Source organism: Glycine soja, chromosome 5, assembly GCF_004193775.1.
Source record: "Glycine soja cultivar W05 chromosome 5, ASM419377v2, whole genome shotgun sequence".
In the NCBI taxonomy this organism is placed as follows: Eukaryota; Viridiplantae; Streptophyta; class Magnoliopsida; order Fabales; family Fabaceae; genus Glycine; species Glycine soja.
In genome coordinates, this window is record NC_041006.1 from 32044276 (window position 1) to 32062894 (window position 18619).

Here is an 18619-nt window from a genome sequence, read left to right on the forward strand (position 1 = left end):
CTAATTTTAAACACGGTCTCTTAAAGACCGATGTAAAACACTTCCCATTATTTACGAAAATGCCACCACATTTATTTTACATCGTTTCTTCTTAAACGACGTAGATACAACGACGTAAAAAGTGTTTTTCTAGTAGTGAACATTCAAACTTCATGGTCGGGAAAAAAGTTTAACTAATTCATTCTTGTACATTTCCAAAGGTGTTGCAAAATTACTACACTGGTGTCTATAGTCAAGTCAAAGCCGGCCCTGAGATTTTTTGTGGTCTGGGTGCACTGAAAAATTATATTCTCATGATCATTTAAATAGTATCCCCTTTATATTTTTTGTTGCAAAAGTTATTAACAATTTGTTCATAATCAAGATTTTTTAAAAATAATTTTTAATAAAAATCAAAGCAAAATTATTTAATTTACTTTGTGTCATATAGTAGATCATAAATAAGATTTTAACTTTCTAAATTTTGATTAAGTTATTTTAATAGATGCAACAATAACATGAATAGTTATTATTATTCTACAAGTTATTCATACATCGGGAAAATAAATTAAATATCATCGAAGAAATCAATATTGTAAAGATTGATTTTGATTTAAACCTCTCCAACGAATTATAATTCTTCAAATAAAATTTTATCATTAAGATCATAAGAATTATCATGTTTGACAAAAGTTTCAATTTTCAATGTTTCTCTTTTATGTTCCTAATTTATCCCATATTATATTTTGCAACCGAACAAAAATAGTTTATTTAGGCCCACATTGGCATTTTTGTATTATAACATTATATAAAAAAATTATATATATATATAATAAAAAAATTGGTGTCCCCTTTAAAAATAGGGCCCTAGGTGGTTGTTCACCTCAATCGTGCTCAAGGCAACCACTGAGTAGAGCAAGTTCTCTAGATCTTGCCTGTTCGTGGGAAAAAATATATTAATTTTGGTTGTTACGTGGCATCGATCTCGTGTTAAATTTTGCAAAGCATCTCATATAATGTTAACTTTTTCCACATAATATTAAGTTTATAACATGTGATGTCGTACTGTGGTTGATCATATTGTGTGTGTATTAATAATTTCCTTATAAATTTCTCGTACATTATAAAATTCTAAGGTGAAAGCATCTTTTATATAGTTCCTGTTTATGCGTTTGAAGTTTTCACATAATGTATAGTGATTCCTGTAAGACTCATGTGCTCTGATTCCCTTTTCCAATTTATTCTGCACCAACCCTTCCAACCTTTAGACCTGAAATATTCCTTATCGGTTAATAGTGGTATGTAACTACTTAATAATCAAATTCCACGTGTTTTTTTTTTTTATCAAAATTATTTCCGACCATTGATTATTCAGACGTGAAAACTATGGTATGTCAAATGCGTTCCGCAGTCAGTGGAAAAAAGCAAGCATCATTTTGTATAATGGAAAATGTCAGTTTTGGCTAATGCTCTGCTCCAACTTGGCCTTGCAAAGATGGTAATTAATGAGAATTATAATAAACAATACAAAAAACCCTATCATAATGAATGAACAAGTGAGTACATAGTTATTATAACTGAGCTGATCAATCTGTCCGGATTAGTGAATCCCTTGGTAAAGAAGTCAACAATTGCCATCATAATAAAGTAGGGTTGAGAAAATATGTCCCAATAATAGAAACTGGCAAAATCAATTTGAATCGGTTGTTCCATTGGCCCAAGAAAAAGGTAATGTTGCCCAACTAACACACAAACAGGATAAAATTATGGTTGTTTAATTACATGAACCGCATGTACTGCCAATTCATTAGATTTTCTATTGGCAAGGATTACGCGAAAAAGTAAAAACTCTTCAAGTTTTTAAAAAATAATAATAACGTACATCTGCAAGAAATTAAAACATTACTAACAAAATTTTTGTCAATATTTATACTTTTTGTCACTAATACTTGTATCACTAAAATTTTACTAACTTTTTTTTCAAAAATTACATGTAAATTATTTTGTCACTGTTATTAATTTTTTTAAAATATTGTTAGACTCACCCTATTCAAGACATTGTTTGTTTTGTCGGGCACGGCCCTCCTTCTAGTATCGAGTCCGTTGTATTGTTATTTGTTAGGCTCATTACATAGTCACATCTGAATTATATATGAAGCTTTGGATTTTTACGGGGTTTACAACTTTGTCCTTGTGTACTTTGGTAAATTAAGAAATAAGGGTGTATAAATATAAATATGTGGCTTTTTGGTGTACCTAAACAAATGAAAATGCAAACATTTTATACTAACACATCCACGTCATCTCCTTATCAACTCATCTTTTTCCCTAAATATTGGATGTCAAATTAACATATGGATAAAAATTGCCAACGGGAATAATGAGGGACCAAATTCAAAAAAAATAAAAATCAGGAAACAAAGTTCACGAAAATATACTATTGAGTTTGTGTTAGGAACATTACTAAGCTACTCTATGCTAACTATGCTAACTAGATTAAAAAATAATTCATAATTCTACTGCTGATGACTTATTTATAGATGAGCACATTCTAGATAATAGACTCACATGGGTCAGCTAACACTACACGTCTAACAAAATAGCACTAAAATGGTTACAATGGAAATGGAAAGGTCGATAAAATATAATAACAAACTGATATGCAGTAGTAACAGAATGATATGCAGAGGATATTCTTCCTTAGTGGATTCACATGTAGTCACGTAGGTGAGTGACCCTCTTGATTTTGTCGTGGGGTGTGTTGCAGCTAGTGTTGCTAACATTATCCTTTACTCGAAAACCAACCTTGTCCTCAAGGTTGAAGAGGGATTTCAAACCATGAATTTCACCACTGGGAAAAAAACAAAAATGTTCTTCTTAGCATAACTACTGGTCTTCTTGCCGAGCCCATAAGCAGTCGTGGTAGACACATGGATAATTCGCATCACGTTGAGCCTAGAAATGACACTAACATCCTTGATGGTTTGACGTTGTGGGTCGTTGAAGTAAACAGACACGGGGACAACCGCATTTCTTATGGTGGCTCCTGGATACGCCTTTGCAATCTCCTTCATCTTCATAAGAATGGTTGAGTGCCTAGCAGCCTAGTCCTTCGCCACAACGTCGATCGGTTGTTCTGTGTCGGTGAAAGGCACATTGGGTGAGGTAGTTCAATGACCCTGATTGTTGGCCATGCTTTCAACATGAACTTGTTGCCAGATACCGATGCAAGGGTATGTCGTTTGCACAACGACACAACTAGGAGGATCATCGTCTTTGTTGGGCATTGGCGTCTGGGGCTTGCTATTGCCAGGTAGGTGGACGGTGGAGGAAGTGCCTGTGTTTTGGTGTTCCAGCTTTGCTGTTGGCATTGCAGAATCCATGGAAGGCGGAGTCGGCATGGTTCGCACAGTTTGCAGAGTCGTGGTACCACACAAGGCTAACAAGTGGATTCGGGTACTCTCAAAATCAATCCCAAGGGATTGAGCTGGATGTACATAAGGAGGTGTGTGCTGAAATAGAAGGGATAATGGGTTCAACAGAGGTGATTACTGATGGATGGTTGTATGGAGAGGATGCAACAGGAAGAGGTGGACTGGTGTGGTCTGGCATGGTCAGAGAAGAGGGACAGGCAGTCATAGGAGGCAGGTCAGACCAATTTGTTAGCAACATTACTAAGCTACTCTACGCTAACTAGACTAAAAGGTAATTCATAATTCTTTTTCCCTTCATTACTACTGCTGATAGCTTATTTATAGATGAGCACATTCTGGATAATGGACCCACATGGGTCACCTAGCACTCACTACTACAAATTGAGTTTTTTAAGACGTTGTTTCTAAGGTGGTTCTCAAAGACCGTCTTAGAATTAAAGGGCGATGACATTTTTGTAATTCAGGGGAGAAAATCTATTTTTTAAGTCGCACATTCTAAGGCAGTTACGGAGAACCGTCGTAGAATGAACGTTGGTGGCAATGTTGTAATTAACTAATGTTAGACAATGATGGTCATTCCCCAAGCCCGTCTTTGATCCTCAGCTACCCCGCGCGTACGCTTTGTATACCTTTCAAATTGAAGCTCCTGAACCAAACACTCTAGCTATAGCCGCAGCTCCAACATCCATTGTTGTGCCGTAGCTTAAACCCTTCTCTCCCTAAAGCTCTGTTGCCTGAAACCTCGAGCCCTTTTTCAAACGTCCATTGTTGTGCACTGAAGCTCTCCCTCAAACCCCTTTGTCCCTATCTTAAACACCGCTCGCTGAAGCTCCCTCGAAACCTCGTTGTCTCGCCAACGTGTGTGCAGTCGAGCTCGCGCAGTGAGTACGCATAGTGAGGTCACCGGTGCCGTGATCAGTGTTCCATCTCGAAGAAGTGTAGTTGATGTGACCCGTCTTCGCGCCCTAGGTCGTCGTACAAGTAACTTTACAAATCTCCTATAACATGCTATGATGAAATGTTAAGTGTTGTTTCATTCAATCTACAAATTAACTTGTATTAGCCGGTGAGTTGGTTCCACTTAATAGTTAGGGCTAAGGGGTTGTGTATGTATTGTAGAAGGTGGTGTTCCCCTGCAAGTAATCTAATTTCATAGACCACATTAATCATTATTGTTGATCGAAGTTTCATTTTCACCCTATCAACAGCAGACCTAATAGTTTCCTCATCCTTGCAAAAAGTAAATCTGACTAGATTCTTTCCCTCTTCTGGATTCAAGTAAAATACACTTGTAGGGATTGCCACCACTCCCACTTCGTTAACTAGATATTCAGAAAATGCAACATGATTTTCCAGTTCAAAAGGGGTGTTATCTACAACTACAAAGTAGGGGATGTTTAATTTAATTAGACATGAAACTTGCGAAGTGACTACCTCGTTTTCTCATTTCAACAGTGTAGCAATTTTTTGTCATTTCTTTTGGATGTTGTAGGGGATGTTTAATTTAATTCTATCCATATATAATGTATTCCTTTTGGCTCCAAACATTTGTGATTAAGACATTATTGATTGAGTTATTTTCACTCTGACATTTGGTGTTTGGATTTAGTCTAATACATTTATCCGTTGCACTTTTTGTAGGCTGTTCCAAGTAACTTGGTTGTAGAAAGCTGGTTTCATATACAACCAGAAAAATTTAACAAAGGTTTTTGCTTTACCTTCCTCCTCGTATAATTTTTGTCTTTGTGTGGTTTGAATAATTCCTACTTCTTTGATTCAATGAGATTGAAGGAAAATGACTGCATAATTAAACCATAGGATATTTGTAATCTTTCTTTTCTATTTTGCATAATTATAAAAATATATTCTCCTCAAAGTTTATACAGTATACTCTTGCATGTCATTTCATTTTAAATTTTAGTTTTCTTACTATGTTGAACTAATTTGCTTCTTGGAAGCTACAATTTGAAAATCAGTTGACTTTATCTTATTAAAAATTATCTGAGGTACATAATGTATGTTTTAACTTCATAGGTCAGCATCATTAAAAAAATTGAATGTTTATAGAAGTTGGTTAGGTGTAATGTAAGCATGTGTCATCCTAGAGTTGGTCCCCATGGTGTTGTTTACATGGGATGGTTTTACAGATATCAATCTTGCTTTTGTTGTGTTTCATAATCATTTCTAAGATGCTAGCAGTGATGTGGGGTGAATGCCCCAAAGTGCCTGTTAACATAGCTAGGAAGATCTCAAAAGCAACTTTTACAATTTCTGTATATTGGGACATTTAAATTATATTACTTGCAACATTGGTTTCCCATTTGAAGTAAAACTAGTTCACACTCCTTGAATGATTTGTGTAATAATTTGATCATAAGGGTGAGTAGAAACCAATCTCAAACTTGTTGACAAATTCAAATAATAATAACTAGAGAAGTTGCTTCTACAACATGCTTTTGAACGTGCAAACTATCAGAAGTTGCTTTGATAATACTAAAAACATTAATGTTTCTTTTCAATTTTGAAAACCAGTTCTGTTTTAAATGAAACTATCCATTTTTGAATCAACAACTTAAATAAAACTTATTTCAAGGATCAAAACTTGATTATTATTTTGGTGAATGATCAAAACTTGATTTTGTTGTAAAATGGTTAACTCTAAAACTAGAAAGTAGTTGAGAAGCTAAAAATCAATATAAAAAAAGTAGAAAAACAAGTAAGAAAGTTAAAGGATACTATAGAGAGAGTTGTTATTCTAGTTCAGCCATAAATCTTTATGCATGGCTAGGGAAGAAGAAGGTGTGTGTGAATTATTGGCCATGCATGTGTGAGCAGTATTGTGTTTCCTCATAAGCCTCACGTTTTCCGTGGCAAATTAATCAAATTAGAAGAAGAGGCACATAGAGAAAATTGGAAGTGGGGTTTGGTTAATTTGTGTGATTGTTAAAGAGAAAGAAGAAAGGGAATCACATATTTATAAGTACAAAAGAAGAATAAATAAAAGGGAAATTTTGGAAAGGAAACAAAACAATAATATGAAGCTATGTCTTTTGGGAGCAAGGATTAGATGAATTCTTGTCTGACAAATGTAGAGAGATCAAAGAGAGTCAATAAAGTAATCAGAACTCAATGGTCCCCTGATTTCCCACTTTTGATTTTAATATATACAAAGATAGAGAAATGTTGTTAATGGCTATGTATGTGTGTATTTTATTTATTGTGCATCATACCTTGAGGGAGGGAGAATGGATGTGGACACATTTTCTTATTCAATTACCTTCCCTGAAATTACCATAGCATTCCACGTATAAGCAACTTGTTAGTCTTTAATTAAAAAAAATTAAATTTCTTATGATCTCAATCATATAATTTTATTTATTTAAGAATTATCAACTCTCAAAAAGAAGATACTACTTTAATTCCAAGGTGGCAAATAGTGGGTCAAGAATAAATAATATGAATAACCAAATTGATTTCTCCCCAAAAACTTTTCTGGTAACTGTTTTGAGGGGGGAAATGTTGTTATATGTTTTGAGGCAAAAGCTTTGGAGAATTGGAGGAGATTAATTTCTTGTTTTATTATTAAAATGGAAATGATATATAAATGATGTAATTAATACAAAAGAATATCATTTTTTTTGCTGAGTTACAAAAGAATATTATCACTACTACTATGCGTGGTGCATCATCTCAGCAATAAATAAAGAACTATATATCTACAACTACTTAACGAAAAAAATTCATTAATATTAAAGTATTTTTTTTAAAAAAAAACTAATACAATAGATGTGTTAAGTATTTTACATGTATAATATTCAGATATTAAAATTTTAGACAAAAGGACTAGCTATAAGTTATTCTGAATTAATTTTTTTTATAACATAGTGAGTTTATGTTCTTACTGTAGTGTGGCTAATTAATTTTATGAAGCAATATTAATCCTTTTATGCATGTTCACATTACTGTCATTTGCAATTCCCCTGCCTCATCATGAAATATTCCTTAGTAGACTTGTATTTATAAGCCATTTTTTTGGTGTGTACTCCATAAGTTTATTGTTTAGTTTGTTTTTATAATTTGGGTCAAAAGTAGGCACCAATAACAACGACTCACTAATGTCTATAGCATGACATTCAGTCTTTTTGACATCTGCAGACAATTACCATCTATATTACCAGTTGAATCACCAACGGATAGACGTCATCAATTTCCCAACATTGGTCAGTACTCCAACAGGTATGATACTACTATAATGATATTGTACTTCCTTAGTTCCTCTTTAGTCAAACTATACGAATTTGTAAATGCATCAAATGACTCACCATGTTTTAGCTCAAGTCATTAAAAATACCCCTAAGTTTTGGTCTGACATTTTTAATTATTATGTGAATGTAAAAGTAGTAGTTAATTGTAGGTTAATAATTAATACAGAATCGATGCAAGCCAATAAAAACAGATCGATGACTTTGATTTCATAAACATGAAGAGTACTTACATCCTTGAAGAGAGTTTAAAGCACAACATCACAAATTATGGTTGCAACTTTGTATGTTGGATACATTAGAGGATCATTAATTTATTTGCAATTTTCTGATGTTTTATATATACAATAGCAACTTCAATTTTTTTACTCTCAGAAAAAAAAGGGTATTCAATTTGCATGGACTTATGTAGGATGCATGTCATTTGATGCTATTGTTCAGATTTCATTCCTAGTATCGTGTAATTAGGATACATTTGATTAGATATGATCTTCGTACTTCCTGGTATTGTGTTTGGTGAATCAACTTCAGCTTACCAGGTTCATGTGTCTCTTTCTCAATTTGTCAATTTCTCTTGTGCATCAACTTCACAAGGATTGTGTTTTGACTGAGCAAGCTCTACCTGCTGATCTTGTTAAAAGGTAATCCTTATCTTACAAGTTAAAAAATGCTCCTAAGGCAAAAAAAAAAGTGTCTATGATTCCTATATTTTTAGTCAATGTTTGTCTTACTTCTTGCATTTTAAAATTGATGAATTCAGTTTTTCATTTTTACCAAAGAAGTTGTGAATTTTGTCCCTCTCTACAAACTTTGTTAGTGAATATGCAAATGTGGCAAACATTTTGCTGATGTGTGTCATTGGTGATATGATCTAACAATAGTTTATAGCAATTTGAAATCATTTTCCACATCAATGTGCTCACTATGCTAATGCTGGGGAGGTAGCAACACACTCATAGGGTAAATACCTTAATTTCTGGATGGTGCTCTTGGTCACTTGTTACATAAGTAATTGAAATGCATGTAAGAATTCATAGTGGTAAAAATCTGATTCTATATAAAAATTTAGATTTCAAATGTATACCAGGAATCTTGATCCCATTTATTTACTTGTAAGATGAATTTTATTTGTATGTTTGTAAGGATACATTTCAAATCTATTTCTGCAATACTGTATAATCTATTTCTGCAACTTAATAAATTTTAAAATTTTCAGGTTGAAGAAAAGCCGGTATACCATTCTCCACTAGCCAAGATTATGTTTCAGGACAACTCATAAATCAAATGGTACATTATTGGTTGGATTCAAAAGAAGAGCATAGGAATTGAAGGTTTATGTCACTTGAGCGACAATGAACAGGACATTGGAGCTGAAACAGAGTCTATTGTGCCAATGGAAGCAAAGTCAGTCTTCTCTTCTAACACTAGCTTCCTAGATTTTACATTTGATCTTGGCAACTTAAATATACTAGAAGGTATATTTGGTCCTTTTATACTAGAGTGGGCTATTTGTGGTCTGTACCTTTGACAGATTCATTGTTGCCCTAATCCAAACTTATTTGTCACGTGGCAGTTCACAGTTCAACATGTTGACCATACAGTTCTAAAGATAGCACTTGCTGCCCCTGTTGTTACAGTAGCATCACCATCTTGTATTTGGTGAGTTTCTTTTTTCTTTTTCATTTTTTCCCTTTTAAATTTTCTATAATTTCATATCCATTTAAAACCTTCAGAGAGTTGATCATATTTGTTGTATCACAGGATCCTTGTTGCGGCACTATTACATAGTCTTTACAACGACTTGACAGTCTTAAGAAAGGCTTATATGTTCAATGAATTGAATTGCTTTTTATTTAATATAGTTAATAGCTAGCATAAATTGTTACATATACATACATCTTTGTATTGTAATTAATAGTCCAATATTTTCACACTTGTCATATGTACATAAATGATTTTATAAATATTGAAAATCATGATAATGCTTTTGGTTGACGTAATGTGCGTCTTATTTAATTTATAGGTACCAGAGACCAACGTAAAAAAAAATATATCGAAAAACGAAAAAAAAGAATTTAGACATACAAAGATGGTTCCCATAACCGTCGTAAAATGACAACACAATTTTGACATACAAAGACGGTTCTCATAACCATTGTAAAATGACAACACATACAAAGACGGTTCGAGAAAAACGTTTTAGTATGTCAAAGTCTTGACATGCCATCTACGACGGTTCCCTACAACCTTCGTAAAATCATGTACATACAAAGACGGTTGAAAGAAACCCGTCTTAATATGTAAATTTGGGCTGTTAGAATCTAAGACAGTTCTATTATAACCGTCGTAAATTGTCTGATACATTTTACTACGTCGGCTTTAACGCCGGTTGAAAACCGTCGTGACATGGGCATAATAATCGACTTAAAATCGGGTTTTTCTAGTAGTGACTACACGTACGTCTAACAAAATAGCACTAAAATGTTTACAATGGAAATGGATAGGTGGATAAAAGATAATAACAAACTGACATGCAATAGTAACATAATGATATGTAGAGGATATTCTTCCTTAGTGGATTCACATGTAGTCACGTAGGTGAGTGACCCTCTTGGGTTTGTCGTAGGGTGTGCTACAGCTAGTGTTGCTAACATGATACGAATAAAGGACAATGGTAAGCCTTGTTTCGAGGACAAGGGACGTCCTTACTACACTAAATCACTTTGATCAAATTCATTTTGTTGTTTTATTCATATATTTGTGTATTTATAAGGATAATGAGCTGCATCGTAACTGAATTGATTCTCCACTATAAATAGCTTTTACATTCCACTACTAACAACCCATAACAGCATTTGGTATTTTCCTAAGACATACTACTGCTAATGCTTCTTGCATACACTACACGAAATCATCCAAATAAGTTGGCTTGGTAGTGCTCCTCTTGGGCCTAGAGTTGCTGCTTCTTCCTATTAGTTTGTGTAAGTTTGTTCGAATTTAGTTAAAAATCTCAAAATTTGAGTGTTAAATATGTAGTTATGGTTAAATACTTAGGGAAAAAGTTTTATCATCCATAATGACTCTATTTGACTCAAGCAAGATTGTCTCTAGTAAAAGACATTTATAGTCTATACAAATAAAAAAATATATTTTAGTAGTATGTAATTTATAATTTAATGAGAATGCATTGGTATGCTAAATATTTTTTATATTGTTATTCAATTATAGATGATTATGTGTAATAAGTTTATTAACTTTTATAATATATAACTTACAATTTTTATCTATAAGAATAATTTTTAACTAATTTTTTAAGGAAATGATTTTAATAATTAGTTGATATAAAAATAATAACATTGTATTTCCTTGTATTCTCTTTTGACCAAAGTGTACTTATCGAATTAAGGTAAATGCTAACATGTGTTTTTAAGATATTGGTTAAGGAATTAAAATGAAATTTTTTTATTAGAATGTACAAAATTATAAAGCCAATGATTTTTTTTTATTCCCTCTTATGATTTTTTCAATAAATATTTTCTCATTTTAATTTCCTATTTAATATCCTAAGTGCACACTAGTTATGAATATCCTTATACTAATGTTTAAAAATATGAAGTATGCCCACAGCGTGATAGTATTGCTATAGAGTTTTCTTAAAATATCGTGAATATTAGTACCTGTTAACACATTTTTTGTTATTGGAACAAGAATGAGACTTGCATTATTTAATAACTTTCACATGTAAAGTATGTTGATATATTAAAAATATATCAATTTATATAAAAAAGAGAAGCATATAATCAAATCAATCCCTGTATCTATACATGATGAGATACGTAGAAATTAAACTAAGGTTTTGGCGACGATAAAGGGTATAGAGAAAAAACAAAAAACGAAAAGTGTTCAACGAATAACAATTCATTGTGCCCATCAAAATCATGGATTAGTAACATATAGCGAAAGTCATCATATGTGCGGGCGTACATACCGTAATCTCCGAATTCCTAGACCTTAAATCATGTAGTTCTCTATCGTGCATGCATGTAGTTCACACTCTAATGAAACATGGCACAATTTAAGGGGGAGAAGAACCGGAGAAGGAGGAGATATGTATTTGGTAGAACAACACTTTGAGTTAAGACATGACAATGCCATAACAATGATGGAGAAAAAAAAAATCAAATAGAGAACACATAAATATGAACGAGTTTTAGAAACATACACGAGAAAAATCAAAGTCAATACTATGACAATGAAAAAACAAGAAATTAAAATTTGGTCGGGCAGGTGCCTTTCATTGTCTACGTTATTCATCCGTCCACTGAGGTCAACCAATTTGACTTTGGTGCTTAAACAAATGAAATTCTTAGGGGGTAATATGATGGTTTTCAAACAATGTTTACCTGTATTATTTTTAGGTTAATACGTTATAGGTGCAAAATCCATTAATTTAATTATGATTGTGTTACATTCGTGAAAAAAACTTAACTGGTCATTTTTAATAAGATTTTTTCTTAAATATATTTTTTCAATTCACAAAAATAAAACCCAAGATTATTCTTAAAAGATCAAATTTAATTTTACTACATCTACCTGTGTAAGAACCACTTGGAATTACGATAATATGTAGACCCCACTTGGAAAAATTTGATCACGCCATTACTCTCGGCTTTTCTTTCTGTTTTTGTTTCTTTGATTGAACGGCCTTTTCTTTCTATAAAACTCCCACCATTCACCCAAAGTTCCCCACTCTCCCTCCTTTCAACTACTAAGAACAAAGAGAAGAGCAAAAATGGCTCCCCTTTCATGCTACCTTGTTGTTTTTGCTCTTTCTCTTCTGAAACCTAGCTTTGTTTCCTCGTCTGCAGTGAGAGACCCTGAGCTAGTTGTACAAGAGGTACAAAGGTAATAACCATAGAAGCATTTACTTCACATTCTGAGCTTGTGTTCTCAATGTCCATTATTCATTAATTAGGCTCATCTTTAGCATCTGGCTAGATATGTTAATTTTTTTTAAGTAATAAGGGTTTTTCTAAACTTCAATTTAGAAAATAATTATTTCTCTAAAATAAATAAAATTAAGAATTTAATTGACTTGTAGTATTAGTGTAAAAGTTTGACTTAATTTTTGTTCTCTTATTTTTTTCAATTTTGTAAATTGAGTCCCTCCTTTGTGAATTTATGTGCTCATTATTTTATTGTACAAAATTAAAGAAAATGTTGATGTGGCACAATGTAGTATAATATCACATTATTATAAATATATTGAAGTGATAATGCAGTAGAGTATCACGTGAATAATTCTGTTTAGATGTTAAATTGGGACACAATTCACATTGTGAGACAATTTACTAAATTGGAAAAATCGGTGGTTCTAAAGAAAAATTAAGCTTAAATGGTTTTTAATTATCAACTAATAAAAAATTATCTTTATTAATAAAAATTAACAAATTTATTATATATGAATGTTTACAATTAGCTAATAATATCAAAAACCTTTTCACAATGAATTATTTACTCTTGGATGGTAAAATATAAGTGGAAAAACTATATATTTACAACAAAAAGTGAAACATTTTATTTTTCTTTGATTTTGCAGAAGCATCAATGCCTCTAGAAGAAACTTGGGTTATTTATCATGCGGAACAGGCAACCCCATTGACGATTGCTGGCGATGTGACCCCAATTGGGAGAACAACCGGCAAAGACTAGCTGATTGCTCCATTGGGTTCGGCAAGGACGCAATTGGAGGAAAAAATGGTCGAATCTACGTGGTCACCGACTCTGGCGACGACGACGCGGTGAACCCTAGGCCAGGAACCCTAAGGTACGCAGCCATACAAGACGAGCCATTGTGGATCATGTTCAAGAGGGACATGGTAATCACGCTAAAAGAAGAGCTTTTGGTGAATTCGTTCAAGACAATTGATGGAAGGGGTGCTAGTGTTCACATTGCTGGTGGGGGATGCATTACCATACACTATGTTAGTAACATTATTATTCATGGTATTCACATTCATGATTGCAAGCCCACGGGGAATACCAATATTAGAGACTCTCCACATCACTCTGGGTTTTGGACTCAATCAGACGGTGATGGTGTGTCCATCTTTAATTCGAAGCATATTTGGGTTGATCATTGCTCTTTGTCTAATTGTCGTGATGGTCTCATTGATGCCATTCATGGATCCACGGCCATCACCATCTCCAACAATTACATGACCCATCATGACAAGGTTATGCTTTTGGGGCACAGTGATTCGTACACTCAAGACAAGGACATGCAGGTCACTATAGCATTCAATCATTTTGGAGAAGGCCTTGTCCAAAGAATGCCAAGGTATGTACAAATGTGAAAAATGCTAACGATATAATTTTTTAATATGCTATTTTTTTGTTATTTAAAATTTAAACTTTGTAGGCCTCCTGTTTCCTCCTTAATCAGCGGGTCCCTGGCTCATTATTTAATAATTTCTAATGAAGGTTTAATGTGTTTGTTAGTGTTTATAAATATAGTCAGTCTTTTTTTTAGGTTCAGGAAAAAAAATGCTAGTTTTGTTTTTTTTATAAATTTTTAAAGTTTTTAAAGTGATCTCTATTATTATTTACTAATGACATGACGTTAGACATAATATGTTTAGATATGTATGCGACTTACTAGTGTCAACTTAGTGACAGAGTTTATCACTTTTTCCATTAATTTATATATGGTTTATTGTAGTAATTCTATCATACAACTCCAAATCGTAAAAAACTAGCTATATATATACATTCATAAGTATACACATTTTATTGTTAAATTTTATAAAGGGTTTAATACCAATATTAAATAATCAAGTTTATTTTTTATATTTTCATATATATATATATATATATATATATATATATATATATATAATTTAAAAGTATACATTAGGTTCATTTTAATATACATCAAAGAAGCTTTCAGCAATGAGAACAAAGTCAAATGTCATAATGGTAAGTTTTACTATGATATAATTATTCAAATAAAAAGATTATTCAACTGTACAATCAATGTGACTATAATTACTTATTACTTGTGCTAATAAAAGTTATCTTAATGGTGCAGGTGTAGACACGGGTATTTCCATGTGGTGAACAACGACTACACCCACTGGGAAATGTACGCCATTGGTGGGAGTGCAAACCCTACCATCAACAGCCAAGGGAACAGGTTCCTTGCCCCAAATATCAGGTTCAGCAAGGAAGTGACCAAGCATGAGGATGCTCCACAGAGTGAGTGGATGGGTTGGAATTGGAGGTCAGAGGGTGACATGTTCTTGAATGGGGCATACTTCAGGCAATCTGGTGCTGGTGCTTCTTCTAGCTATGCTAGGGCTTCAAGTCTCAGTGCAAGACCATCTTCTCTTGTTGGCTCCATGACCACCACTGCTGGTGCGCTTAACTGTAGAAAGGGCAACCGTTGCTGATGAATGATGATGATCACTTTAATTATTATTAGCTAAGAAATGAAATATATATGACTGCAGGGAGGCACAAAGTAAAATTAATATGCATAATTTATATGTATTGATTTACCTTATGCTTAATTTGCTTCCCTTGCAGTTTCCTATATATAATATATTAATAGAAATTAAGTTATACCCTGTTGTTTATTTACCTTGAGGACTTGAATACAAGTATACAACCTATGCCTTTTGCTTTTTGAAAGACTTTTTTCTTTATTAATATGGTTTGGCATGACTGATAAAATAGATGATGATATGTTTAACAGATAATCTTATTTCTTAAGCATGTCTGATCACAGGTTTGATATTTAAGTTCATGTGTTTGAAAAAACATATATTGATAGATGTGGATTTCTTAAACTGATTTTGATATTTCAAGATTAATCTTTATGACACTTTGGCTCACGGAGCTATATTGAGTCACCCAAAAGAAATATTTTTTTTTTCACTCCTCTTTTGAAATGGTTATAATAATATACTTCAAGTGTGATCGCATTGATAATCTTGAATGTGCAATGGAAAGGAAAGTGCAGTTAGTGCTGGTTTGATTCAATGATCTTTTGTGCTTTTTAATCTGCACGCTTTTTTCTACTAAAGTCCTATATACTATGCATCTTTTGCTTTGGTGTTCCATTTTAGGAGCAGCTTCTGTTTCTTCTTCTCTGATCACTTGCTGACCCATCTACCTAATGGTGTCCTTCTTCCTTTCCATGCGCAGCTGTCAAAGTAAAAGTTTGTACCAATTAACATAGAAGGAATCCATAAAACCATATTATATTCTAAAAGATTATGGCAAATACAATAGAAGGACCACATTTAAAAAATCACCCTAGGTACATTAATTACTTTTTTTTTATTTGGTGAATAAGTACATTAATTACTTCATCTTATATATTATATACTTATTTATTTTGTGACAAGTTAGCTAACACTACAAAAAAGTATTGTTAGTTAATTATACTTTTGCTGCTTCAAAATATCTATTAAAACTTCTTATGTTAATTTCTATAAAAAAAAATTATTACTTTTAGTCTATATATTTTAACAAAAACACAGATTTTTAATCCTTAGTAAAAGATTAAAATTACATCAATTTTGGTAAATGTATTTTTTTGTGTGCAACAATGGCGATCAGAAGTTTTTGAACTATTTTTTTAAGAAAGGTTTGAACTATCTAAAACCTTGTACAACTATCCAAACCACTCATCACCCTAGTGACTTTTGATATATGTAATTAAAAGTAAATAAATTTTTTTTATTAGAACTAAAATCAAATTTAATATATATATTTATGAAAAAATATATTTAATTAATTATTTACTATTAGACAAAAATTTCAAGAATTAAAATTGTCTTTAATTTACTAGTGTAATAATATTTAATTTGTCCAACAGAAATTTAAATTTTAATATACACTAATGAGTTTATATTATTAGTGTGCTGTACCTACTATACTAGTATTTAATATATATTTTTTACAAAGGTATGATGTTTGTATTATCAATTTAATTTCTAATAGACAAAAAAAATATATGAATAAAAAGTAATTCACTGTTAAATCCCTAGTTAGTAGTTGAAAAAATGGATAAAAAAATGAAGAAAATCTTTTTTCAGCCAAACTACTCATTGCTACTTATGCGAGGGAAGTTGTTGGTTAGTTATACAATCATTTGACCCTAAACATACTTCTGACACATTAAAGTCACTGGAGGCTTTCTCCCGTCAATCGTGCATAAAAGGTTACTAGTGGGCACAAGGATCCCACGTATAGGGTTTGAAGTTCAAAAGAATCAAACCCATTATGGTGGCGAGGGAAGAAGTGGGGTCCCTCTATCACGTCTAGAAACACACTCAATTGACATACCAGTCATAATCGGAAAATGTTAATGGGTTGTGTGCCGAAATGCCTTGTCTTCACTTATAATTCCATTCTTTTGTGTTCATATGTAAGACTGCAATAGCTTAGAAATAATGGAATTGGAATTAAATCTTTTAATTTGGACCCGTTTCGTTTGAGGGTGTTGGCCGAGTTTTTTATTTTTATTTTAAAATATTATTTTAAAAATAATACTTTAAACAAAAATTAAGTTAAAATAGATTTTAAGTCATTTTCATAATACTTTATCGTACATATTTAAAATCAACAAAAAAAATATTTAATGAATTAAGTTCTTAGTCTTAAGAAAAATATTATATTGCTACTAACACCACTATTATCATGGTCAAAATCATCACCGTTATCATTATTACTATTATTATTATTACTGTCATTATTATTATTATTATCATTATCATTATTATTATCGTTGTCGTCACTATCATCATCACCACACAAAAGTATTATTAAATTAATTTTAATAGGATAAAAAACTTTTAAAATGAGTTTATTTTGAAACTAAAGACTAAAGAGAAAACTAAACTAAATTTTAAAAACTAAACTGGTTGTTGTACTTAAAAAGTTTCAAAACTCACAACTAAAACCACCCAAACAAAGCAATACTTTTTGAGTTTGAGTTTTGTAAATATATATATATATATATATATATATATATATATATATATATATATATATATATATATCACTAAGAGATTTTTTTTTATTAAAGATCGTTAGTCTAAGTTTCTCAACAAAGATTAATTATCGATAAAATTGATTAATAAATTCACACCTACCAACAATATTTACCACGAATCGATAAATAGTTGAATTTCTTAAAACATGTTTGTCAGGAGTTCAATTCTTGATTATAGAAAAGATTTTGTTGATAGAGACATAACTCATTTTATTAGAGCTCGATGGCTGCTACGATTTTTGCTCTACTAGGGTTTGGGTTTTGCATGTAAAAAGCTAAATTCTTGCATGGTGATCATGCTACTTCTTCCCCAATTTCCCCTTGGGGGTTTCTTAGAGACGATGCATTTACTCTGACATCTAAGAGTGTGTTTGGGTTAACGTTCAACCCAATGTAACCAACATATTTTTTCAAGCTTCTAGTGTGTAGTCATTACAAGAAAAATGCTTTGTACATATGGATCTTTTTTCCCATTGATATAAAATATTGTAGGTAAAACTTAAAAATACTTTTACCTATAGATGTATGTTGTAGGTAAAACCTTGTAAATGTTTAAAGACTTTTACCTACTAACACTTAGTGTAAGTAAAATCTTAAAAGACTTATAGTTACACTTATTTTAGTATAGGTAAAACTCCAAAAGACTTTTACCTAAAAATATTCGATGTAGGTAAAATTTCAAATACTTGTATTATAATTCTTTGGTGTAGGTAAAATTCAAAAAAAATTTACATGTAATATAATTTATAAATTTTAAAATATTAATTTATTAAGAACCATAGTCATATAAAATAAATATTTATTTTGCATATAAGAGATAGGCTAAAATACTAATTTAAAAATTACAAAAATATATTAGAATTAAAATATTTTTATCATAT

At 31.8% G+C, this 18619-nt stretch overlaps 1 protein-coding gene across 1 annotated transcript; it reads left to right on the forward strand.

Annotated features, from left to right (window-relative positions):
* Window positions 1-12408: 12408 nt before the first annotated feature.
* On the forward strand, window positions 12409-15322 carry LOC114412539 (pectate lyase-like). The gene is made up of 3 exons (XM_028376469.1): window positions 12409-12580; window positions 13275-14015; window positions 14766-15322. The coding sequence occupies exons 1-3, from the start codon at window positions 12468-12470 to the stop codon at window positions 15124-15126; spliced, it is 1215 nt and encodes a 404-aa protein (XP_028232270.1). The 5' UTR covers window positions 12409-12467; the 3' UTR covers window positions 15127-15322.
* Window positions 15323-18619: the final 3297 nt, after the last annotated feature.